Source organism: Myotis myotis, unplaced genomic scaffold (assembly GCF_014108235.1).
Source record: "Myotis myotis isolate mMyoMyo1 unplaced genomic scaffold, mMyoMyo1.p scaffold_m19_p_5, whole genome shotgun sequence".
Taxonomy (NCBI): Eukaryota; Metazoa; Chordata; class Mammalia; order Chiroptera; family Vespertilionidae; genus Myotis; species Myotis myotis.
This window is the reverse complement of record NW_023416357.1, coordinates 8,808,060-8,834,105: the sequence shown is the minus strand read 5'-3', so window position 1 is coordinate 8,834,105 and position 26,046 is coordinate 8,808,060. Positions and strand designations below refer to the sequence as shown.

General features: G+C 42.6%; 1 protein-coding gene across 1 annotated transcript in view; it reads left to right on the top strand.

Annotated features, from left to right (window-relative positions):
- The first annotated feature begins 3,257 nt into the window (after positions 1 to 3,257).
- The window catches only part of MROH2B (maestro heat like repeat family member 2B), a 49,312-nt gene continuing 26,523 nt past the window's right edge, over positions 3,258 to 26,046 (top strand). Inside the window, exons 1-17 of the mRNA XM_036310855.1 lie at positions 3,258 to 3,285; positions 5,097 to 5,158; positions 6,556 to 6,666; positions 7,852 to 8,011; positions 8,662 to 8,760; positions 12,153 to 12,307; positions 15,368 to 15,508; positions 15,889 to 15,981; positions 16,073 to 16,142; positions 18,219 to 18,332; positions 19,210 to 19,283; positions 20,708 to 20,830; positions 21,838 to 21,951; positions 23,226 to 23,382; positions 23,798 to 23,838; positions 24,363 to 24,504; positions 25,076 to 25,119. Coding sequence (XP_036166748.1) covers positions 3,258 to 3,285; positions 5,097 to 5,158; positions 6,556 to 6,666; positions 7,852 to 8,011; positions 8,662 to 8,760; positions 12,153 to 12,307; positions 15,368 to 15,508; positions 15,889 to 15,981; positions 16,073 to 16,142; positions 18,219 to 18,332; positions 19,210 to 19,283; positions 20,708 to 20,830; positions 21,838 to 21,951; positions 23,226 to 23,382; positions 23,798 to 23,838; positions 24,363 to 24,504; positions 25,076 to 25,119 — 1,728 coding nt within the window. The remainder of the gene's footprint in view (positions 3,286 to 5,096; positions 5,159 to 6,555; positions 6,667 to 7,851; positions 8,012 to 8,661; positions 8,761 to 12,152; positions 12,308 to 15,367; positions 15,509 to 15,888; positions 15,982 to 16,072; positions 16,143 to 18,218; positions 18,333 to 19,209; positions 19,284 to 20,707; positions 20,831 to 21,837; positions 21,952 to 23,225; positions 23,383 to 23,797; positions 23,839 to 24,362; positions 24,505 to 25,075; positions 25,120 to 26,046) is intronic.

Genomic DNA, 26,046 nt, shown 5'->3' with positions numbered 1-26,046 from the left:
CAGGAAGGTCGATTTTTCCAGAGTAATACAACTAGTTTGAAGCAGAACTTCAATGCAATTCAAGTTTCTGAACTCCAGGTTCCATGTTGTTGTTTTTTTCTTTTTCCTTTTATTTCATACATAAATTCTGCTCTGGGGGCAGGGGGCATTTTAAATATATATTTTATCATAACAATATAGTGAGCACCATATAATTGTCCAACTCTTGGAAAATAAATAGAAAAAAATCAGTCATCTCCTAACGTTTTCAATTGCTGCGAAACCAAGGAATTCTTTAGTATAGACAGTCACAAACATTATTTGCCACCACTTACAAAAAGAGTAAGAAATTGATTATAACAGTACCTAAATGACCACCTTTCTTCCTATTGATTCTATTGCATATTGTTCTTTAAGTGTAAGTAATTTCCAACGTTTTTTATTTCCCTACTAAAGGCCCGATGCACGAAATTCATGCAAGAGTAGGCCTCCGCAGCCCCGGCTGCCTTGGCCCTTGCAGCCCTGGCTTCATCCGGAAGGTCGTCTGGATGGTCTTTCCTCTGTTCTGCCATTTGGTCAATTTACATACTATGCTTTAATTATTATTATCATCACTCAATACCTTTCTGACCCACCCGATTCTTGGTCCTTCTCCAATGGGTAGGTGAGTCATGGTGCTCGGGATGAGCAGCTGTGTTCTTGCCCAATCCAATGAACACCTTTCAAGTAACTGGTGATTGGTCAAGGATCTTGGCCAGTGCTTCTCGGGCTTCAGCAATCCTAAGACTCACCAGGGGCACTCATTGAAAGTACAGACTTCTGCCTCTCATTCTAATGAACGAGGACTGCAGCAGGCCTGGGAAGGGGCATCCTATATAATAAAAGCCTAATATGCTAAGTGTCCGGTCATCCGGTTGTCCACTCAACCAATCAAAGTGTAATATGCTAATGATATGCTAAGGCCGTTCAACCACTCACTATGACGTGCACTGCCCAACAGGGGGCAGACAGTCAACCAGTTGACCAGTCACTATGACGTGCACTGACCACCAGAGGGCAGACGCTCCAACCGGTAGGTTAGGTTAGCTTGCTGCTGGGGTCCAGCTTATCAGGACTGATCAAGATGGGCCAGACATACCCTGGAGCCCTCCCGGGGTCCCTCCCCAGCTGACCAACCTCCCGCATCCCTCCCAGGCCCCGATCATGCACCAGTGGGGTCCCTCGGCCTAGCCTGCACCCTCTCACAATCCGGGACCCCTTGGGGGATGTTGGAGAGCCGGTTTCAGCCAGATCAGCAGGAGCTGCCCCCTGGTGGTCAGTGCGCTCCCGCAGGGGGAATGCCACTCAGCCAGAAGCTGGGCTCACAGCTGGCGAGTGCAGCGGTGGTGGTGGGAGCCTCTCCCACCTCCGCGGCAGCACTAAGGATGTCTGACTGCTGGCTTAGGCCTGCTACCCCCAGGGAACGGGCCTAAGCTATCAGTCGGACATACCCTGAGGGCTCCCAGACTGTGAGAAGGCGCAGGCCAGGCTGAGAGACACCCCTCTCCCCCAGTGCATGAATTCACTGGGCCTCTGGTCTATAATAATAAAAGCATAATATGCTAATTAGGCCAGACAGCAGAAGGACCTTCTGGACGTCATTCCAGATGAAGTGGTGCTGGCAGGCCTGAGGCAGAGGCAGTTATGGGCGATCAGGCAGGCAGGTAGAGTAGTTAGGGGCAATCAGGCAGGCAGACAAGTGGTTAGGAGCCAGCAGTCCTGGATTGCGAGCGGATGCCAGCTGGGCTGAGGGACTCTAGTTTTAAATAAGGATACCACGTGAGTCCTGCTACTTGTGGACAGATCAGAAAATGGTGATGCTGAATTGGGAAACTGAACTTGTTCTTCACCCAGCTTGCTGAGGCCTTCTACAATAAATGCAGTGCAGAATACCTGTCTATGAAAAGAAAGGTGCATTCGAAGATTTAGTTGGAAGCATTTTACCTTTCAATCTGAGCTAAATGTCACTAATGAATAGAAGTTAGCCAGAGAAGCAGCAGAAGCTGAGAACTGTGCTGAGCCCCTCCCCTCAGCCCCTTTTCCATCCAGACCTGTAGATTGCTGAGACCCCCTTCCCACTCTCTCTAACATCTACCACATTAACATACCATCTGGACACACCTTTGAAATTGTGGTCATATAGAGTTAGGGTTAGGGGAGCATGGGAACCAGATTTAGGTCCATACTAGTAAAATTGAAATCATTATAGCCAAGAGATCTGTATTAAAAAAATGATTTGAAAATCAGAAAAGATGCCCTGGCTGGTTGTTCAGTGGTTAGAGCATCAGCCCATGAACTGAAGGGTCATGGGCTAGATTCCTGGTCAAGGGCATGTACTTGGGTTGTAGGTTCCATCCCTGTCCCAGTCGGGGGTGAGTGCAGCAGGAAACCAATCAATGTGGCTCTCTCACATTGACGTTTCTCTCTCTCTCTCTCTCTCTCTCTCTCTCTCTCTCTCTCTCCCTCTCCCCCCCCCCCCCATCTCTCTCTCTCTCTCTTTTCCCCCTCTCTCCCCCTTCCATTCTCTCTAAAAATCAATGGGAAAAATATCCTGGGATGAGGATTAACAAAAAAGAAGACCAGAAGGAAGAATGGAGTCAAGAGAAAAAGCCTGAGTCTGGAATGAGGTCAAGTCCATGAAGGGGGTGGGGCGGGGAGAGGAGGAAGGAGGCAGAGAAGGCTCTTTGCTCGATGCTGTCAGTTGGACATTCCACTCAACTGCCCCTGGCAGGGATTCCAGTCCACTGAGCATGCCCAGTAGGAGTGAGTGACTCACCAAGTAGAACCATCACCAAGACCACCACACAGGCCTTACCAACACCAAGCCTGTAAAGTGACCCCTGAAAACCGTTCCCGGATTTGTGATCCATGGACCCAACTTTAGGGAGAGGAGCTCCTTTGGTCTACAAAATGGTTTGAGTTCCAGCTTCTAATTTCTTCCTTCTCGGGCACTGGCCTCCACCAAAGGGACACCATTCGGGGAGATGCTGCCATCTTGTTGGTCAGCAGGAGGTCAGAAGCAAGAAAATGTCGTGGTGGTAGAACGCAGCATCCTCCTCAACAGCAGCCCATCGCTGGGAGCTTCCAGATCAGTTTGCCAGTCAAGTCAAGGAGGGACTTGCATGTAGGGAACCCGATGTGAACCTTGTATGAGAAACCTGCCGCTCTGCTTCTTGGACCTTTTAGCCTCACTGTTTCTGATACTTAGGTGCTATCTCTTAGCCTGAAATAGCGGCAGTATGTCCCAGAGCCCGGTGGAAACTGTAGGTAAGCATCGGGGTCTTCTGAGGAGTTAAGGGTGATGTGTCTGTGTGACCATGTGCATACGTGGGGCTGAGGGTGGAATGTGTCATGCTGGGAGGTTATGTACCTTAAAGGTTTTCTGAAAAGCTATGCTGAAGTGAGATTGCTTCTCTCTACTCTCCCTCAATTCCAAAACAATAAAACCGCCTTCGTTGTAAACCACCGATGATAGGCCTGGAGCCTGAGAGATGACTGTGGCTTATCTTCTTTGAAAATGCGTAGTCTACCTGAAGAGAAAGTGGCTACAATACAAAGAAAGACAATTGCTTTTTGTCGCTGTAAGAAACACCCAAACATGTACATAAATTTTATAAAAGTTCCTTTGAGCCAAACTGATGCCATATGCAGGAGCAAGCTCCCAAATGCTCGGCAGAATAAGTCTCACGGCGGCTTTTCTGCTTTTGAGATTAAGGAGGGCACATAGGAAGATTACTTGGAGGTGGGAGGAAGCCAGGCGGGGTTGGATTACAGGGTAAAGATTAGGTGCTCTCTTGAGGGTGGGGATGTTTTTTTAAAAAAAATCTTTATTGTTGAAAGTATTACAAATGTCCCTCTCCTTCCCCCATTGAACCCTTCTAGCCCACCCCCAGCCCTCCACCCTAGGGCCTACCTTCACCACCCTATTGCCGGTGTCCACGGGGTATGCATATATGCAGACAGGTTCTGCGGTTGATCATCTTCCACCCACCACCCCCACCTTCCCTCTGAGCTTCCACAGTCTGTTCCATGCTGAGGGTGGTTATGTCATATTTCAAAGGTGTGTTAACCTGGAATTACAGAAACAATGAACAGGGCTTGCTTTAAGCAAAGAGAAACCTTTTACTAAAGGAAAAAACAAAACACCTTTTACTAAAAAGTTATAGGCTTGAGGTGTGACCTGCCCATTTTAAATTGTATGATCGGATGACCCCGGGAGGTTACTCTCCCTTTTATTCTGGTCCACACTGTTTGGTTTTAAATACTGGAAGAATCCTGTGGAAATATTTTCCCCAATTTTCAAGTGTGGCTGCCTTTCTGCGTTGCCCAAAGAGACTGTGCTAAGGGGCTCTGTCAGAGTTGGAGGCTTGTGGAAACTCACCACCTCCAAAAGCATCTCGTCTACCAACTTGCCCTGTGGCCTAAAATGGCACGTTTTCTTTGACTCAGTTTTCATTATTATTATTTTATTATCTTTATTTTTTAGTTTTCCAGAGAGCTTTCTTCAAATACAAATATTGCTGGAGAGTGCAAGTCAAAAACTTTTAGATTATTGTCAGAAAAGAGCGAGGTTCCATGAACATGGGACCATAAGGGGACCTAATAGGGCCCAGAGGGGAGAGGGGTGGGAAGGGAGCGAGAAGATGGGCTGAGGGAAGAGAACTGCATCACGCCATTGCCTTCTCGTGCTCACATCAGCTGTAAGGGATTCAGCTCATGCACTCGGGGAGCTGAGCCTGCGAGAGGGGCTACAGGTGGTGCCTATGGGACTGGAGGGATACATAGGAACTTAGCGTCTTTTCTCTTTCCCTCCACACTTAATTTAGGTTTTGGGGGGGAAATACTCAGCATCGGCTCGTTTCAAGTGTGTCAAGTACAAGAAATATGAATAATAAGACAAAGTTTCTGCCAACCGAGAGCTGACAGTTAAGGAGAAGAGAGGGAGAGCGAGAGAGGGGGTGGGGAGAGAAAGAGAGAGGAGGGAGAAAGTGAGAAAGTGAAATCTTTGGGGGACTATTGATTGTGATTAACAGGAGGGCATTTTAGCACACACTTAATTCTTTCTCCATGCATTGTAGAGACTTTTGGATATATCAATCTCACCATCAACATGCTGAGCAAGGACGATAATATCAGCAAGGTAAGGAGGAGAGAGAAAAATCTCTTTCCCATTGACTTCTTCTAGCCTGGTTATTACAACATTTCACATATGCCCTTCTTTGCCTAGACCTCCTCTTTTCTCTCGGGCTTCTTATGTGGTAATCAATTTTTCAGGAAATACACTTACAATGACAATCATTACAATGTCTAACCAATTCTATTTGGCATTTAAGGAATCAGAGTATCCAGTTCTAGAAGTTTGCCAAAGACTGCCCCTTTCTGTAACCTTTTGCAGGAAGATGTGTAAAGTGGGGGATGTTGGACTCACAACCGTGTAGATTACAGCTGTAGAATTTGAGGCGCCCCTGAAAATCTCAAAACACCTGCCCTAATCACCTGTAATGCCAATTCACAATTAGAGGTTTTTTCCTCTGAAGGCTATTCTGGCTTCATTAACCTTTTATAAAATAACTGTATTGCTTTCCAAACAATAGTGCATCATATTATATTCCCTCCTCATAACTTTATAAGGTCTTTATTGAGATTTTCATTTGACAACTGAGAAAAGGGAAGCACAGAGAAGTGACATGAGTTGCCTGAGAACAGCAGGACGACATCCAAACACAAGCCTGTCTGACTCCAAAGCAATTAATGGCCCTAGTAATTATTCAATGCAGCCTCCCTGGGAAGGGCAACGCCCTTTTCTTCACCTCTTAATCCAGTGGTTCTCAGCCCTGACAATATGTAAGAGTCTGTATGCAAAGAGGGTTCTTTCACTTTTAAATGTGGGGACAGTACCTCGAGGTAACATGCTTGAGGCTGTGGAAGATTTCAGAACACCAGTCTCCCATCTTCCAGAGGCCATGGAGCCACCCAGGTGATGTGGAAGAGCCTTCATGCACTGCATCTGGTCAAGCCATACAATTCCCAGAGTCTGTAGCTCTATTTAAAAAAAAAAAAAAAAAATCACAACTTTCTCCCCACAAAGACATGAATGAAGCAAGAGCCTAGAAATCTCCCTTAGGAACAAGTTTTATAGCCTAGTGGCCTCTTTGGGAGTCACATTTGTTCCTTAACACTAGTCACTCCCTGGTGATAAGAGCAACAATGAGGTTGATGGGCATTTCCATTCCCCTGAGTGCCCTACAGGAAAGATTTCCAAGAGACTTTGGTCATCAGGTAGCCGATCCCTGCCTTCAGTTAGATTTTGCCATGGAAATGTAGTCATGTTAATTAAAACAGTTTTTAGAATGAACTTGGGTCTACCTAAAAGCCTTCGATTCCTGAAGACGGGGATCATGTTCGGGAAGCCCCAGTGAAGATACATAACATCCCTAGTGATGCATTGTGTAGTTTAACGGTGTCATTCGTTTGCATTTCATGAGATTCCTTTAGTTCTGCAACTCAAATTTCTGTGTATCCCTTGTACGTTCACAGGAAGACATTTATAGTCATCTCACCTCCGTCATTCAGAATACTGACATCTTGGATAATGCCATTGTCCAAAAGTTGATTTATTATGCTTCTAAGGACATGAGAGACAACAACGTAAGTTTGATTGTTGACGATGAGTCCATGTCGCCGCCAGCAACAGATCTCTAAGTGGCCTCGCTGCACCCATGCAGACATCTATAAGCTTTCTGTACATCGCTGCCAGGACTGCACATCCCTTTTACTTGTTCTTCGTGGTAACCTGTCTACAGTATCAGTGTCTGTTATTTACCCTTTCACAGATGAGGAAACTCAGGCAAAACTAAGAAAGACTTTAGAGGGAATATTACCCAACACACTTTTATATGAGGTAGTTGATGTTTAGAGAGGTGTTTTTTCCAAAGTGACAAACTATGTATTAACAGAACAAACGACTAGAATCCAGTGTCCTTGGGCTCCCATATACATTTTCATTTCTTTGTGTGCCTACTTATCTATGCACATAAGCATTGAATCTGAAAATTATTTGAAGAAATTATGTTGAGCCATAGGATAATGCTATTTTCTTCCAGAAAGGATTTTTATTTGTTTACCTGCTAAGGGAACTAACAATCTATGATTACTTTTAGAGCTTGAGATTTTTTTAGGCAACTTCTCAGGAGTAGGTTTGATAAAATTTACCTACTTCATATAGAGAGGATACATGGCAATGAAAGGAGACTTGACTTGGGTGGTAAACACACAATACAGTGTACAGATGATGGGCTGTAGAACTGTGCACCTCAACCGGTATAATTTTGTTATCTAGTGTCACCCCAATAAATTCAATAAAAAGGAAAAAAAATTGCCTAGTTCACCATTCCCAAAAGCAGAAGACTCTCCAAATATCTCCAATATCAAAGATATTGTTAGATCAGGACAGTGCTAAGACACAAAGCTCTGGCCTCTTAGTCCGTTTCCTCTCTTCATGGCCTTTCCACCCAGTAATGCAACACAATAATTCATATCACTCAGACATAAAACGTAAATCCTATGTTTCTGGTGCCTGATCCACCAGCAAGAAAATATGTATGGACCCCAAGTTTACAAGATTCCTGTGAAAACCTAGCTTGAAAGTGAACTAAAATCACCTCCTCTTTCCCTGCTACTGGCACCTACCCTGTGGTTTTCGCCCGGGGTTGATAAACAACCTCTTCTCCCTCTCTCCCAAAGCCAGGGAAATGTTATGTATTCTATTTCCCCTCTGCAGATTCACTCTGCTCTTTCTCTACTCATTGTTGCTGCTTTCCTTTTCTTCCTCAGGTCCTCAGAGAAATCAGAATGCTGGCTGGCGAGGTTTTGGTGTCTCTTGCTGCACATGATTTCAACTCTGTCATGTATGAATTACAAAGTAACTTCCGGATCCTGGAGCTGCCCAATGAATTCGTTGTGCTTGCCCTGGCCGAGCTGGCAACCAGCTATGGTATGAAGGGAATAGTCTCCACGTTTTCCTGGGAAACAGCCCCCCTGACTAACTGTTGAAAACCGCAGTGGGAGCAGACAGCAGAAGGGAGAGCATCTCCAGGGATTTGGGCGCTGTGCCTGGCAGAGATGAGCCTGCCGACTGCCATTGGTCAGTCCGTGCTGCTCTGAATGTGGCTGGATTATCACCCACCCTCACCTTCCCTTTCATCCAGCGTTGTGTTTGCAGAAGCACATTTTCCACACGGCGTATTCTGCAAACCAATGGACACTTATAGGCAGGATGGGTTTCTTAAGATTGTTGTCTACACCTCTTTATTTAACAGATACTTATTGAGCACCTATTATCTGTGCTAGGCCCTGGGGATATAGGTCAGTTCTGATGGAAGGGATGAGCATTCATGAAATCATTATCCAAATAAGAAATTGCTACTAAACATAGGTGGCCAGATAGCTAGTGCCATTCCTTAATCCTCTAACTCCGACCTGGATGGTGGTGGGGCGGGATGGAGAGCATCCTCCTCCAGCCTCCTGCACCTGCCCCATGGCAGCCTGGGACGCTTGTGTGGACCGTGTTGATACGAGGAGGGAGGCGTAGCGGGCCTCCCCCGTGTGAGAAGATAATGCCTTTCTCCTCTTGCCCCACGGCAGCGTCCCAGAGCATTCCTTTCATGATGATGACCCTGCTCACCATGCAAACCATGATCAGGCTGGCCGAGGAGGAAAGCATGAAGGGAGCGTTCTGCACCGGTGGGTACCCTGTGCTTTCCCCTGTAAGACCAGTCTTGTCTTCTCCAACACCTGCCATCTATCGAGCGCCCACCTCAGGGAGGGCCCCGGCAGAGAGTTCTCTCTCCCCATCCTCATGACAGTTCTGCAAAGCAAGTGCTCATTAGACCCTTTAACAGACAAGAATGTGAGAGCCATGGAAGTTAGGCAATCATCCAAGGTGGCGACCCAGTCGATGAGATGCAGAGGCGGTATTCAAGCCCAGGTCTGTGTAGCCACCCAATCTATACTCTTCCCACTGCGCTGTACGGCCTCCGCTTCTACTAGCCTCCTCTTTAATTACATCACTATTTCGCTACAAGGATAATGAGGGCTTACCTGCTCTTACCAGTTGGTGAATTTTAGCATCTCTTTGTAATGCAATATCGTAATAGTGATAAGTAAACAATCTAATCAAATATAAGCAATCACAAAATCAAGTAAAATAGGTAAACAAATTATGGTCATAACCCCCCCCCCCCCCACACACACACACACACACACACACTTTCAAGCTAAAATTCATCTACAGTAATCAAGGGTCTACAAAGAGCAACATGCCCCAGAATTCCTACGGGAAAGCACTTACAGCACAGTGAGAGGCTTTCAGGATGGTTCTAGAGGCCTAGACTCTTAACTCTGACCTGCCACAGAGCCATCAGGTGCCTCCGCCCTTCACTCAATCTCAGTTTCACCCCAAAAAAACATCAAATAAAGATTCCTCCACCCTTAACATCTCCAATATTATTATATTGTATTATTTAAAAGCCCATACTGTCAGGAATGTCTTCTTTACCTATCAGCCAAGACTATTTTACTCTATTTTGCCCTTTTCCTCTTGTTCTGTCCTCAATGAAGGTAATTTTTGTCATTGTTGTTTTTATTTATTTTAATATTTATTTATTAAATTAATTGGGGTGACACTGATCAACATGAACATATAGGTCTCGGGTGTGGGAGAAGGTAATATTTATATCTGACATATACTGAAAATTGACTATGTGCCTGGGCACTGCCTTGGGTATTTCATTTAACCTTCACAGTAATTCCATTAAGTAGATAACATTTTCCTCCATTTTGAAGGTGAGAAAATTAAGGTTTTGGGAGGGTAGGCAGCTTGCCTGAGGTCATACAGCTAGTATGTGGCAGAGCCATTATTTGAATTATAACAACCTGACTCAAGGACTTCTCAATACTTCTTGCTATGCCTGCCTACTATGACAGCTAATACTGTGTTCTGCAAATAAACTTTGGCACCTCAACTTGCAAAATTAGCAACCAGGTAAGTAAGAGAAACTAAAATCAGAAATCATAATGGCAATGAATAAGGGAATTCTCTGTCGTTGTGTTATCAAGTCATTTAGTGCTCTTTGGTCCTAGAGCAACTTCTACCTGCCTGCCACCAAAGAAAAGGTATAAAGTTCAACAGCCATCCATCCACCCATCTATTCACTCAGTCAATCAGCAAATAAGTAGACCCTGTATCCATTGTGTCGAATACCATCAACAGACAACACATCAGGCCTTCTCTCATGTTACTTATAGGCCAGTGTGAGACACATACACACACAAGCACAAACACACGCATGCACAAAAGATTATGATAAAGTGTAGTGGGAGATTATCATAAAGAGTTCAGAGGGAATGTGAATGAGCCAATAGGTGGCGAGCTGTAAAGCTAAGATACTTGGCATCTTTACTATAGTTTTCTTTGCATCAGGAATACCCTTGAGAGAGTAAAATATGATTTTTCTTTATCATCAATGAAAGGGGTAGAATGAGGGCTAAAGGAAAAAATAATATTATTTCATGCACTTGATACAAATTCATATGGGTTAGTGGCCCAAATGGACATTTTTGTAGGCCCAAGGTCTTTTTAAATTTTATTCAGGTAAAACAGACACGCAGGAAGGCATACAAATCAGAAGTTGATGAGCTGTAACAAAATGACCATATCCATTTGACCATCACTCACGTCAAGAAGTAGGACATTATTAACACCCCAGATGTCCTTTTTGTCTTTTTCCCCAATCATCTTCCTCTCCATTCTCTCACAATCTTGACTTCTAATATCATAAATTAGTTTTGTCCATTTGTGAGATTCATACATGTCGTTTTGTGTAGCTGTAGTCTATTTTTATTTCTACATACAATTACATGTCTACACTACAATTTAATTTTCCATTCTATCTGTTGGCAGATATTTGGACTGTTTTCTGTTTGAGGCTCTGACCCCCCCCCCCAAAAAAAAACAAAACAAAAACAAAAACACACCACCCTCGTATGAACATTCTTGTACAGTTTCTAGTGCCTATATGTATGCATATCTAATTACTAGAGGCCTGATGCACTAAGATTCATGCAAGAATAGGCCTTCCTTCCCTTGGCTGCCGGCACTGCCTTTGCTCTGGCCTGGAGCCGCCTTCCACCTCTGTGCTCTGTCCAGAGGCCTGGAGCAGCTGGAGCGGGGCGGAACGCCTGCATCGTCACCATGGCGTCTCAAGCGTCCCAGCCTGGCTGCCGCCATCTTTGTCACATCAATTTGCACATTCCCTCCTTATTGGCTGTGGGCGCCGCCATCTGTGTTGCAAAGTGACAGTCAATTTGCATATTCCGTCGTTATTAGATTGGAGGATTACATACCTAGAAGTGGAATTTCTGGGTCACCAAGATCACATAGTCAACCATGGTAGATAGTGTCAAATAGTTTTTCAAAGTATCTGTACCAGTTCATACTCCCACCAGCAGTATGTGAAAATACCAGCGGTACTTTAGTCTTGTCAACACTGGATATTGTCTTAGATTTTAGCCATTATGTGTGATATATAATAGTATCTCATTATGGTTTTAACTCACATTTTACCAGTGTGGCTGGACACTTTTTATATGTTTATTTGGTATAGTCATAAGATTTTATAGAAACTACTAGAGGCCCGGTGCATGAACTCATGCATGCGTGGGGTCCCTTGGGGTGGCCTGTGGGGATTGGGCCCCAGATCATGCCCCCAGGCTTGCAGCCCCAGCTCACATCCCCAGTCCCACCTGACACCCCACTGTGGCCTGGCACCACCCCTTCACCTGCTCCACCATCCCACCATGGTCCCGCTCTCATTGGGGCCCATCGGGGTTGGCAGAGCCTCCACTGCTGCCCACTGCCAGTGCCATGTCACCGACGCCTGCTGTGTCCCGTGCTGCCCCCTGGTGTTCAGCACACGTCATAGTGAACAGCCATTCTCTAGAGGGGACAATTTTCATATTAGGCTTTTATATATAGAGATTACACTATATTTGCTAATCATCAGTACTCTTCAATTATTTTGTGGTTCTTCCCACCATTATATTTTTCTCAGTCTGTGGTTGTTTTTAAAATGCAGCCCTTGAGAAGTTCAGCAAGGCCATTTACAAGTACGTCAACCACTGGAGAGATTTCCCCTATCCCAGACTGGACGCCAACCGACTATCTGACAAGATCTTCATGCTGTTCCGGTTTATCATGGAGAAGTGGGCGCCCATGACCTCACCCATACAAGTGAGTGGAGCCCTGAGACTAACTCTTCTCCATGCTGGCTGAACTTCCTCTTTTCACATGATTGGTCATCTCTTTTATTTTTTTCCTATTTCAAATCCATATTTATTCATTCTGACTTTCAACTAATATATATTCTGTCAGCAGGACATGCCAGACACTGTTCTGCGTGCTGGGGATACAGAGATATTAAACAGACCAGAATCCCCATAGACAAGATAAAATGAAAAGAATATATAGAATGTTAGCTATTTCATGTCTTAGATACCATAACCCATATTTGGGCTGCAGTCCCTGGTTAGGAAAACCAACAGTCCCCAGAACTTTCCTGTGTATGTGGATATCACATTGAAATAACATCTAAAGAATTTGCTTGGCTGCTTCAAAATACTGTAATTCTTTGTAGAGAATAGATCACACAGCGCATATATATAATCCCATTCTTATCTTGCTTAATTGCTATAAGTTTTTTAAAAGTGGGCTAAATTATATGCTAGTTAATATCCTATTGCTCTATTATAAAAGATTTAACATGTAGCTACTTTCTGGAGTTTAGTTCCTTTTCTGTACTTTGAGCAATTAAGGCATTTATTTTTTAACATGCTGGGTTACTTAAATCATTAGCAAACATGGCATTTTTAAAAATATCCTACAGAAGTTTTTTCTTTGAGACACCTGAAAAACAGAATTCAATACAAATTTGATGACTACTTTCCTAACTTCCCACGAGAGTCAGGCAAGCGACAAGAAGGTTCATAAGGTGATAAGCGAGCAGAGAGAGAGAAGCACCTAAGTCCAGCGATGGGCACTAGAAAGGCTGTGGCATTGAGACTGAACTTTTAACCTCTGAAGTCATTTAACACAGAGAAGGTCCGTGCCCTAAAGAGGGAATAAAACCTACTGAAGCAAAGGTCGGGGATGGGATTCCATGCATGCTTGAGTGAATCTGGTGGGAGAAGGCAAAGGGGACAGGGGAAAGGGGATAGAGAAGCAGGAAGAAATGAAACTGGAAAGGTCTTAGCCCAGCAATTCTCAACCTGTGGGTCGCGATGATCCTTTCACAGGGGTCGCCTAAGACCATCCTGCATATCAGATATTTACATTATGATTCATAACGGTAGCAACATTACAGTTATGAAGTAGCAACGAAAATAATTTTATGGTTGGGTCATAACATGAGGAACTGTATTTAAAGGGCCAGAAGGTTGAGAACCACTGTTAGCCACACAATGAAGAACCTTGAATACTATTCAGGAACTTGGACTTTTTTTTTTTTTTTTTTTTTTTTAGAAATGAGACACCTTTAAAGATTTTAAACAAGAATTTGAGTGCCAGAGAAATCATCCTTCTATCAGTGCTAAAGATGGATGGGGTATAGGGATGGAATAGGACAAGACTATTGGGAGGCTATAGAAACATTCCAGGTCATGAATGCTAATGGATCGGTAGATGTAGTGTCGGTATACAGATCTAAGGAGTCACATGCTGAAAAATAGGATCTACAGGACTTGGCATCAATTAGGTGTTTATAAAGAGGGAAAAGAAGGCATCCGGGGTGGTTCTTACATTTCCAACTTGAATGATCTTGGGCCATTAATCAAGATGAGAAAAACAAGAAAAATAACAAGCACATTTGGGGCAGTAAGAAAAATGTGTTTAATTTTAGACATTTTGACTTGAATGCCTATGGGACATCCAAGTGAAGACAGTAGTAGGTTTGGGGATATTCAGGGTCAGTGTTAAGACAAAAAGCAAAAACTAGATACACAGATTTAGATATCAGCTTTATATACGTGACAATTGAATAAATGGTTGTGGATAGAAGGGTACATATTGAATTATCAGAGGGAACACTTTAGAACCTAGAATGAATGTCTATCCACTGTGCTGTACACCCGAAACTAATACAAAATAGTGTTGAATTCAAATGATAATTGAAAAATAAAATTTTAAAAAAGAGTATCTAGAGCGGAAAAGTGCCAAAAATAGAGTTTGAGGTGGGAGAGATAGATTTTTAAGGGAAAGCAAAGGAAGAAGGACTCACAATGAAGAATTGAGAATGTGCTGCTGAAGAAGTGGGAGAACCAGGTGGAATGAGATCTTACAATCTAAGAAAGAAGGGATTGAAGCAAAGAGAAATCTAGACTCCATTGGCATAGTGCCCAAGCAAGAAAACTCTTGAAAGGGATTCAGTTCACAGAAATCTGCTGAAAGAACCAGATTTAAGTGAAATATACACAGTCTTGAGTGAAAATAATGGCGGTTGTTATTAGCCATTAAATTTTGAAGTGGTTTTCATTCAGAAAAATTTAGCTAATAGAAAACCGTTCATAATATAATAGTGTGGTAGAAAAGGCAGAATGTAAAACTATATGTTTAAAAAATGTTAATTTTTTAAAATTTTAAATCCATAGAAAAAAGTTTTAAAGGTCAAATAAAGACCATATTAAAAACACACCAAGCTGTGATTATCTATGAGTATTGTGGGTGCAATGTTTTCTTCATCATAACTTCAGGAATTTCTGAACTTTTATAATCAATACATATTACATTTATATTTCATATGTGTTCATTTTTATGTCAATGGAAACCAGATTTAGTGGATTGAGAGATAAATAGAAGGAAGGAAGAGGAAATCAAAAAAATAAACTTCTTCAAAAAGCTTTGCTCTAAGTGTAAGAAAAGAGAAAGAACTGGGCGAGAATGATAGTTGGTCAAAGTAATGTGAAATCAAAGAACTTTTTTAATATGAGGGAAATTTTAAACTTATTAACACAGTGAAAGAAAGTGACTATTAGAGAGAGGTTAAATAAATAAGAGGGTCAGGTATTGAAATGAGAATCAATGTAGATACAGGTATAGATATAAATACAAATAAAAATATAACTGCCTCATACAATGCTCTTAACCTAAACATTTTTTTAAAAGTTTTTAAGAAATATGTCTTGATTGAAAGCAGTGAGGAAGTTTTGGGGCAGGAGATCTAAATCTCCTGGTGTTCTGAGAAATGTACAAAAAGCATAATGAAGAACTATCAGTGCTATTTCTTTGCTGCCTCTGCAGACTTTGTCCATCGTTAAGGCCCATGGCCCCTCAGTGAGCCTGCTGCTCCATCGGGAAGACCTCTGTGAATATGCCCTGGGCCAGGTACCCTGGCTCCTGAACCAGTATAGTGACAAAGAGATTGATTTCCATGTCACCCAGGTAAGAATCACACCCTAAAGAGCTGATTCAGAGAGTCCACTGGCAACCATCCTAGAGCATACAAGGCTCAGGAGGCCCCAGGGAACCTGAATACCTGTTCTGGCAGCTGAGAAATATGATAGCAAGAAGTTGGCATAGCTGGATGTGGAAACTTCAGAAAGGGGATTACAGATTTTTTTTTTTTTCAAGCTGATGAAGCAGTGAACAAGGTAAAAGAGGCAAAATCACCAAAAAACAAACAAACAAACAAAAACATGCACACAAAAAACCTGGTAACTGCAGGAAAGTTATGGGTTTGTTCTCCTCATAAAACATGATTTGCCTTCCACATCCTGTGTTTGTTGCTTCATGGGCAGCCTCCAACCAACCTTTGATTCTAGAGCCTGAAGCAAATACTGACTGCGGCCGCCCTGTATGAGGTCGCCCTTCCCAAGGACTTGAAGAGAAGCATTTTCGCCAATCTCCTCCACCAGGTAAGCAGAGCATGCTGTCCAGGCGGATGGTTTGGTTTGCACCGGTTTTCTGTTCTTAACATCTACCACCTGCTGCTTCCCCCTCGTCTAGGTGTGCAGAGTTCCAGAGCCTCCAGAGAAGGAAAATGAAATGGAAGCTTCAAGCTGTTTCCTCATTCTAGGTAGGGCCAAGCAGCCAGAGGGTTTTTAATCAAAATGTCTCCCAAGTGATGATGACGATGGCGATGATGAAGGGTGTGCAACCTGTCGCATTAGTTACTTTCACACAGACATGCACAACATGTTTCTTCAACTCACAGTATTCTGGGTCTTTCCCTATCTTACCTGTTCCCCCAAGGAGCGTAATATATAGGGTGACAAATGCTCCCAAGAGATAAAACTTTCAGTTCTAAAACCAGAAAAGTCCCAGGTATATTTTGGACCTTAATCCCTTATTGAATATATCATTGGCAATTGTGGGGTTTCCCCCCCCATTTCATATATGGCCTTTCATTTTGTTGATGGTTTCCTATGCTGAGCTGAAGCTTTTTAGCTTAATGTAGTCGCATTTGTTCGTTTTTTGTTCTGTTGCCTCTGTCTTTGGTGTCAAATCTAAAAACTCATTGCTAAGCTCTGGCCAGGTGGTTCAGTGGGTTGGAGCGTCATCCCATGCACTGAAGGGTCATGGGTTTGATTCCTGTCAGGGTACACACCCAGGTTTCAGGTTTGATCCCCAGTCAGGGCATGTATGGGAGCAACTGATTGATGTTTCTCTCTCTCTCTCCCTCTTTAAATAAATGATGATGATAATAATAATAGAGTTTACTGCTTAAAAATTAATAAAATAAAAACTTATTGCCAAGACTCATGTCAAGGAGCTTGGTCCCTATGTTTTCTTCAAGGAGTTTCATGGTTTCAGATATTACCTTCAAATCTTCATCCCATTTCTATTGTATTTTTGTATGGTATAAAGTAGAGGTCCAGCTCCATTTTTTTTTTTTTTTTTGCATGTGGTTGTCCAGTTTTCCCAGCACTATTTACTGACAAGACTATCCTTTTCCTACTGAATAATCTTGGCTACTTTGTCAAAAATTAATTGACCATATATGCATGGGTTTACTTAGAAGCGAACCTAGGTGAGTTGGTGACCTCTTGATATTTGAGATTATTTCAAACTGTGTCAAACCGAAAGTTATGCTTTTTTTCCACTGGTCATCTCTTAGTATCTATTCCTGTCTCTCTCCCTCCTTCACTCTTCGCCTTTTCTTCTTGCTCTCACATCACGATCTCAGCCATCTCCTGGTTAGAGGAGGCACCAAGGTCTCAGGGTCAGGATACAAAACTGTGTTCCTTCCAACATAGTCCCTGAAGACAAAAGACAAGAATAACCTATACCTCCCATACCTCCACCCTCCCCAAAACATGGCATTTCTACTACTTTTGATACCTTTTTATTATGTTCGAGTTTTCTTCTGATTTTCTGTTTCTATACTCCTCTCTGCTCTATGCCCCAACCTAATTAACTGTCACTTTGTCTCTGACAGTTTCGAGCCCAAACTGCTTTACCCTAACCAGGCCTTTCTTCACTGTTCCCTGCTTCCTGCCCTCCCCATGTTTCTCTTTATCTCCAAAGCTGGCGAGCATCACTCCTACCTCGGCCTCTGTGTTCACAAGGTGTTCTTGTGTCTCCGTGTCTCTTCTCCTTTTCTGATAAAGGCATCAGCCACATTCAACTAGGGCCCACCCTAATAACTTCTGCCAATGAAGTTTAACTTGATTTCATCTGCAAAGAACCTATTTTTCAAAATAAAGTCACATTCACAGATCGGAGCAGGAGTGGGCCCAGGTCAAGACAGCTCTCTTAGTCATCAAGCTGCTTCATTCTTTCTGTGATACCATAGAAGCAAGAACATCATAAAATCTAACTACCAACCTAGCAGTGACTTTGACAATCCTCACAGAATTCCCCTCTTCCCAATCACAAACATTTCACTTGTGCCTGGATGGCGTGGCTCAGTGGTTGAGCATTTACCTATGAACCAGGAAATCATGGTTCGATTCCCTGTCAGGGCATATATATGAGTTGTGCACTCAACCCTCAGTGTGGGGCATGCAGGAGGCAGCCAGTCAATGATTCTCTCTCATCACTGATGTTTCTGTCTCTCTCTTCCTCTCTGAAATCAATAAAAATATATTTTTTTAAAAAAGGAAAGAAAGAAAATGAGTTCTTGTGATGCCAGTATTTCTTAAACCTGCAGCCCATTCCAATCCTGCAGACCTGATGGAATTTTTTGATGAACAAATAAGAAGTAATAATGAAGTCACTCGAAGGGGGATCTTGATTTTGTTACGATTGGTTGTCAAAGCTGAAGGTAAGTAATAGGGATGAAGCCAGAGTAGTTTATTTTGTACCAGGAAGAAAATTGAACCCGATGCATGTTCTAATCCTATCCTACATCTTTGGGATATTTATAGAACATTATATTCAAGTGAAGCTCTGTCTTCCTCGATGTCTACAATCTATTATTTTTAAACAGGCATTTTCAGTTACCTCTCTTCTTTTATTATATTTAATGAGTTGAGAAGGATGAGTAGAATACTTGGGAATTTAATTTAGAAGATCTAGTAAACTGTTTAAGTCGCCCAATAAACAAGCGTGGGTAAGAAGAATGCATAATATTCTAGAGATTAGTCCATTTAGAAAAGAGCAGAATTTAATAAATTATCATATTTTTTAATTCCAAGAAGCACATATTTTCATGATATTGTAACATATCTTATAATTGATAGCATTTTAAATGATAATCAGCCACTATTATTTTTTTAATGCAATATAAAATAATGGTGCCTCATAAAGGTAATGGTATCTTGGATTTATAAAATATGATAATTATCTCTGCACTACATAATAGTAGTTTTTAAAATTCAGTTATCATTGGGATTTATTGAAAAGTCAAACAAGAAATATGAAATAGTTTCACAAAATTTAAAGCTGATCCATTGGGCCTGATGGACTGAATTCACTTTGGACTCTAACTTAATTTTAAACAAGATGAAACCAAATATAATAGGGAGCAAAGAAAGCAATCAACATCTTTAAAGAGTGAGAAGAAGAGATAGGGAACTGAATAACATAACATGCTAAGGACAAGAGACTTTACAAATACGTACCACAGTGGGTTTTCATCAATCCTAGAACATACTATACTCCTACTAAATCTTGCCCTCAATGTCACCTCTGTCTTTCAGAGCCCAACTTGAGGAGTCACATCACTTCAATCGAAAGAACAGTCAAAGTTGTCATGGGTGACCTCAGTATAAAAGTAAGAGAATTAATGGGGACTTTTATTCGGTTGGTGGTAGTTTTAGGAGTAAACTAAACAGTTTTGACTGTTTAAGGTTTTACTTATGAGATTTCTTTATAAAGAACTTTGATCAATTCTATTTTTTAAAGAACTCTATTTTTCCACCAAAAGATAAACCAAATTAAGATACAGTTCTAAAAATAGTTATAATGTATCTTCCTCCAAAAAAATAATAACCCCTGAGCATTGTTCTGTGCACAGACATCCTGTTTTCCAAGCAGGGAGTACCTAGAGCAAGTCTTGCACTAAATAGGTTGCTCAATATTTCCAGATTATTTCATCCAAGTAGTTCATGTTAGGAAAGATGTAGAACCTATGCTGACACAAATGTTTAAAAATTATCGATTGTAATTTTTGTATGAAAATCATATTTGACTTGGATTAGAGCCCTACATAGAAACCAATGAAGAAAATTCCCCTAAGAATCTTTGATTGACTGTGACTGTGTTCAAAATAAAAGTTATGCAAAAATGGAGTGGTTATATGGAAAAACCTGACCTAGTAATTGGCCAGGCCAATTAAAGAATTACTAGATTTTAGGGTAGAAGAAAAGAACACAGAAACTTTAAGGAAGGCAAAAACAGAAAGAAGATGAACCTCCTTTTTCTTCACTTGGGGAGACCAGTGGGTGGCCTTTTTGCTAATTGCCACCACGTAGCTCTGCCTCCCTGTTCCAAATCATTCTTTTCTTCCCACCCTCCATTAAAAGACCCGTTCACTAAGGAATTAGATCTGAGCTCTCCATCCTCCAGGAAAGCGATCCAATAAACTAAGGGAACCAAATTACTGAAAACTTGTAGCATGGGTTCATAATCTCTCATTCCCGTCTCTGATGCCAGACATATTTCAGGATTCAGAATTTTCAGATTTTAGAAAAACATTACCATGACAATAGCCCATATAGTCAAACCCATTAATATTTCTGCAGGAAAATGTGTAGACAGCCACAGTGCGTAAAGTAAAGGCTACAAATAGCTTTAAAACAGTTCAGTTTGGGTTTTGCTGCTAATGAGCTGGCACCAAATTAAAAAAATAAAATCTCACTTTTCCGAGTTTTTTGAATTTTCAATTGGATGAGGGATTGTGGAACTTGACTTTAATGTGCTATCTTTTATTGAGGATTTTTAAAGCGAGGCAGTGTTTTAGAAAAAAAAGTTACCAATATTCTATAATATATCAAAATAAAGGATATGTCTTGGGAGCTAGGAAGAACGGATTTTGGTTAAATTATAGTAACATTGCTCACTTTATACCCCCTTTTTAAAAAAATAAATAAAAAAGATTTCCACTAAATGATCCATGAAGGTTAAAGAATAAGAGAAGCTAACTTTCCATTCTGCCCAACATAGTAAAGTGTTGCAAATGCGTTTTTCTGACTCTAGGTAAGAAATTCTACCCTCCTCCTCATCCAAAGCATGTGTGAGAAATGCTACATCGAAGCGCAGGAAGGCTGGCCACTCATCGAATATGTCTTCTCCCAGTTTGTAATCTCCACCAGGAATCTGGTAGGGAGAGGCTGCGGGTTTTGAGCGCCGCCTTGTAACAAGTTCGGTTGACTCAACTGGGTTTTGGAAGAAATGCCTGGGGTTTGACTCAGTACCTGATTTAGAAGCTATGTTTCACTCTCGTCGCTTCTAGTGATACGTTTCTCAGCCTCTAGGGTTATCAGTTCCCTTTCACTGACATCACTTCTGACTTATCTGAAACCAGTAATTAAATCACAGTGTTCCCTAAGGCGGGGGCAACCTGGCCTCCAGGGCCCGGGGGGGGGGGGGGGGGGGGGTGGGCTGGGGGGTGGAGAGAGGCAGAGCAAAGGAGCTGTTCAGAGAACATCAGACACAACTGTACTTGCTGCCCTGGAGTTGCCGTCCTCTGCATGAACAGCGGGGAAGCACATGTGTAAGATCTCAGAGAACTTTTTTTAAAATGTTTTTATTGTTTAAAGTATTACAAATAGTAGTACCTATGTCTCCTTTTTTTCCCCCATTGACCTTCCCCCAGCCTCCCCTCCCCTGGGCACAATGGAGTACTTGCTGCTGTAAAAAAGATCTCAGAGGTCTTAGCAAGTTCGTCACAACTAAAACTGAAGTCCACTAGAAAGCATTGTATTTGAAACTTTTTGTCCCAGAGAAAATTACAAAGGCGAGAGAGAGAGAGAGAGAGAGAGAGAGAGAGAGAGAGAGAGAGAAAGAAGAAGAAGAAGAAGAAGAAGGAGGAGGAGGAGGAGGAGGAGGAGGAGGAGGAGGAGGAGGAGGAGGAGCAACATCTGCAGCTCATGGGTCCTCACAATTTTTGCTTTTCTGCTTCAGTCAGGGGTGTTTTTCCCAACCCATTCCTCCAGGAAGCATTTTAGAACAGGGATTAGATGCTGAAGACGGAGCCAGCCAGGCTCCATGAGCCCCTTGGGTTGAGTGGCTGCGTCCTCCACCCGAGTCTGAGCACTCAACCCGTGCAGTCAGAGGGGCCCACGGCAGGGATCCTGAACATGTCGCTCGTTTCATGTTTCTTGAAGGAGAAACCAGCGAAACCTACCTCCCATGAGGACGAAGCGGGAGAGAAATCTGTCCGAGCAACAAGCCTCGAGGTCTTAAAAAGGCTGGACCCACTGGTCATTGGGATGCCTCAGGTAAGGGGTCTTTGTCGCCACCAGCAGTTACTTCGATCGCCTTTCTAAAGCTCCGCCCATTTCAAAGTGAAGACGCGGATGTGCCCCCATGTGTCATCAGCTTCCTGAAGCTCTGGCAGTGATGGCGAACCAATGCCACGCGTGTCAGAGGTGACACGCGAACTCATTTTTTTGGTTGATTTTTCATTGTTAAGTGGCATTTAAATATATAAAATAAATATCAAAAATATAAATCTTTGTTTTACTATGGTTGCAAAGATCAAAAAATTTCTATATGTGACACGGCACCAGAGTTAAGTTAGGGTTTTTCAAAATGCTGACACGCTGAGCTCAAAAGGTTCGCCATCAGTGGACTAGAGCAGTGGTTCTCAACCTTCTGGCCCTTTAAATACAGTTCCTCATGCTGTGACCCAACCATAAAATTATTTTTGTTGCTACTTCATAACTGTATGTTGCTACTGTGATGAATCGTCATGTAAATATCTGATATGCAGGATGGTCTTAGGCGACCCCTGTGAAAGGGTTGTTCAACTGCCAAAGGGGTCGCGACCCACAGGTTGAGAACTGCTGGACTAGAGCAAGGTGATTGTGAGCCCAGTGCACAGCACATAGTAGTTCCGCAAAGACAGGTATCGAATTCATTCATAAAATAATGTCTTCTATCTGGATAGCAAATGGCCGTTTATCAGCCCCTTAATATATCATTTCTCTTCTTCCCCTAACATGCCTAGATAAGCTGTTATGTAGTGAATGGTGGTCCAATGCAGTGGCCGCTAAACATTCATCTGGGGAGCTAGTCAAAGCACACATTCTCAGGCCTCCCTTGAAGCCTAATAGAATCTGAACTTCAGGGCAGGCGCCTTGGAATCTGTATTTTCCACGAGCTAAATGATCACAAAAGTCAGGATTTCATGGCCAGAAAATACCTGGTGCACCCAGGAGTCCATCAAAGACCAGTTTAAGAGGGTCAGAGGCTATTCCCAGAGGGAGCACTTGAGTGGGGAGCCCAGGGATGCGGCGCCCACAACACTTCCTCACATTGAAGAATCCACCGACCGGCCCCAATTCCAGCGACAACCCCACGGAGAGACGCCGACCAACACTCACGGCAACCAGCAGCTGAAGGTGAATGTGCTGTGCAGAGGTCTTGTTCAATGATTTCATCTTGACTTGTCCTGTACAGCAAAATAATAAGAGGGGGGAAATTTTTCTAAACCAAGGAGAAATTTATGGAAAAGAATAAGCCACCCTGCATCTTGGCCTGTTTCCCACAGGTGCTATGGCCACGCATCCTGACTTTTGTGATACCTGCCGAATACACGGGGACGCTGGACTCCCTGTTCAACATCATCCGAAGCCTGATTATGGCAGAGGAGAGAAAGAAGAAGAATGCCTCGGAGTCAACAGCCCTTGTCATTTCTACAGGAGTTGGTTTGTACATTCAAAAACAAAGCGAGCCCCAGCCGGTGTGGCTCAGTTGGTTGGTTGAGCATCGTCCCAGGCACCAAAAGGTTGCCGGTTCCATTCCCAGTCAGGGCACATGCCTGGGTTGCAGGCTGGATCCCCAGTGGTGGGCGTGCAGGAAGCAGCCAAGCAATATTTCTCTCTCACATTAATATTTCTCTTTCTCTCTCTCTCTCCCTCTCTCAAAATCTTCCTCTCTGTCTCTCTCAAAATTTTCCTCTCTCTCTAAAAATCAATAAAAACATATTTTTTAAAAGGTAAAACATTTCTCTTATCTGAGACTCATTTCCAGAAAGACTATAGGGCTTTGATGATATACCCAGCCCCAATCTGGAATTTGCTAGCCCCTGCAGCAATAATGAACCTTGCTTTCTCTTTCTAGTGAGACTTCCTTCATCACAACAGCTCCTGGCCAGACTTCTGGTGAGTGAGTTTGGAAAAACCAATATGGCATAAGTGGAAGCCAATATCGGCGACTCAGGTCCAAGCAAATGCTAATAAACATTATATAGACTCCCAACCAAAAGAAACACTAAAGGCATAATAAATGTTCTGCTGTACTAATGGCACTCGTGAAACTATAATTGGCTACATTATCTTCTCACTCTGAAATGCTTGTTAAACTTTTTGATTTTAAAATAATCATAGAGTGAATCCGATCCATAAGTGCCATTGGAACAACTTCCACATCTATTACTTAGATTGCATATGTATCATTTACTCAAGCACTCATTCCACATGCCCTTATTTAACTAACAAGTATGTCTACAGTGTCGGTACCTTTCATTGATTTCTGCTCTAGAATCGGTGAGAACAGACTGGTATGATTTATCAAAAGATTAGCTAATGCAGGAATCAAGGGAATCCAGGACAATCGTAAAAAGGAAAAGGTCGATGGCCTCTCAAATACCCCTGAGTTGACCAGCATTTTCTTTTCTATCTCACAGGTGATATCTATGCTCGCCAGTCTAGGGAAATTAAGTGGGGTTGGTGCAATAGGACTTCTGAAGCTACTGCCCGAGATAATTCACCCCAAATTGGTAAACCTGTGGAAAGCACGCCTCCCTGAGCTCCTGCAGCCTCTGGAAGGTACAGGGAGCGGGACCCGGTCTTGATCTGAGGAGGCAAAAAACACAGAGAAATGAAGCACCACTTCTCTGTCTAAAGTCATGGTTGTTCATTTTAGGCAGTAAAAGCAATGAACTTGATATACAAGGAGACGCCTGTATTTTTTCCTTGATTGCTCATGTTCTATTTCTCTACAAAACACTTGTGCTAGAAACACTTGTTGCTGACCAAGTGGGCAACATCCTTCCCAGGAACTTTTCCTTCTGCCCTGGTCTTCCTCTGGTCTTAGAGAAACTCTGTTTTGGTATTGTTCTAAAAAGTTATTATTCCTCCATGTTGAAATATTGAAATCTGGTCATTTCAGTAGTTACTGTTGAAATTGGCTAAAAGCCTAGATTTCGTCATGGATTGAAGACCCTCTGCCCACCTGACCAGCACTTGAAAGTTGGCAGCATGTTAAATTTCATCTGAAATAATCCCCCTGTGTAAAGACAAAGCTTGATATGGAACTGCAGCATCCACTGGGGACCTTGCAAGGGAGAAACTGAGTCTCCATTTCTGGGGCAGTTATTGCATCCTTTCTTTTTTTTAGGAAAGAATGCTAGCATCGTGCTATGGGAAGCCATGCTGCTTCAGGTAAGGGTGGCGGCTAGATTAATTGTGGGCAATGGGGTGAAAAAATCAGCTGAAGTTACCCATCTTGACCAAAAAGAACTGGATTCCACAGGGCAGTAATCATCATTTCCTTTTCTTAGGAAAAGGACTGGGATGTTAGAAGTAATCACTTAAGAATTACCGTCTTTAAATCATCATAATCTGAGCAACAATCTTTAGTCTTCAATTTGATTAAGAGTTTAAGACAGTTTTGAATATTGTACTTAAAATATTTTTCTCTGGGTCTCTCTTAAATTTTCTCCAATTTTCAGGGTTGTTTCCCTCTCTCTCTCTCTCTCTCTCTCTCTCTCTCTCTCTCTCTCTCTCTCTCCTTGCAATTGCATTCTTTTACCATCATATAAAGAAACCGATCCCAGCAGGCGTAGTTCAGTGATTGAGCATTGATCCATGTGGTCATGGTTCGATTCCCAGTTAGGTCACATGCCCAGGCTGCAGGCTTGATCCCCAGTAGTGGGTGTGCAGGAGGCAGCCAATCAATGTTCCTCATCATGGATGTTTCCGTCTCTCTCTCCTTCTCCCTTCCTCTCCCTGAAATCAATAAAAATATATTTTTTTAAAAAAATAAGAAAGAAACTGAGACTAGCATAATTTCCACTTCTACATACAATTCCACTTTCTTCTCTATCTGCTTCTCACTGTCTTTTTCCTGATTTCTAACAACCAAGGGGCCACATGGTGCCCCTTTTTCAGAAAAAAACCCTCTTCTTTCGTGCTCCAAATGATGCCAAATTCCGCAAATTGTCAATTTCAGCCAAGAGTTGTGCATTGGCTTTCCAGGGAGGGTTTTGGTGTCAGGAGCCTGCAGAAGGTCAAGGCGACCATGAGCAGGGAGCTTTGAATCGAGCAGGATTTCAGTTTACAAAGTGCCTACCGAGCAATTACATACAG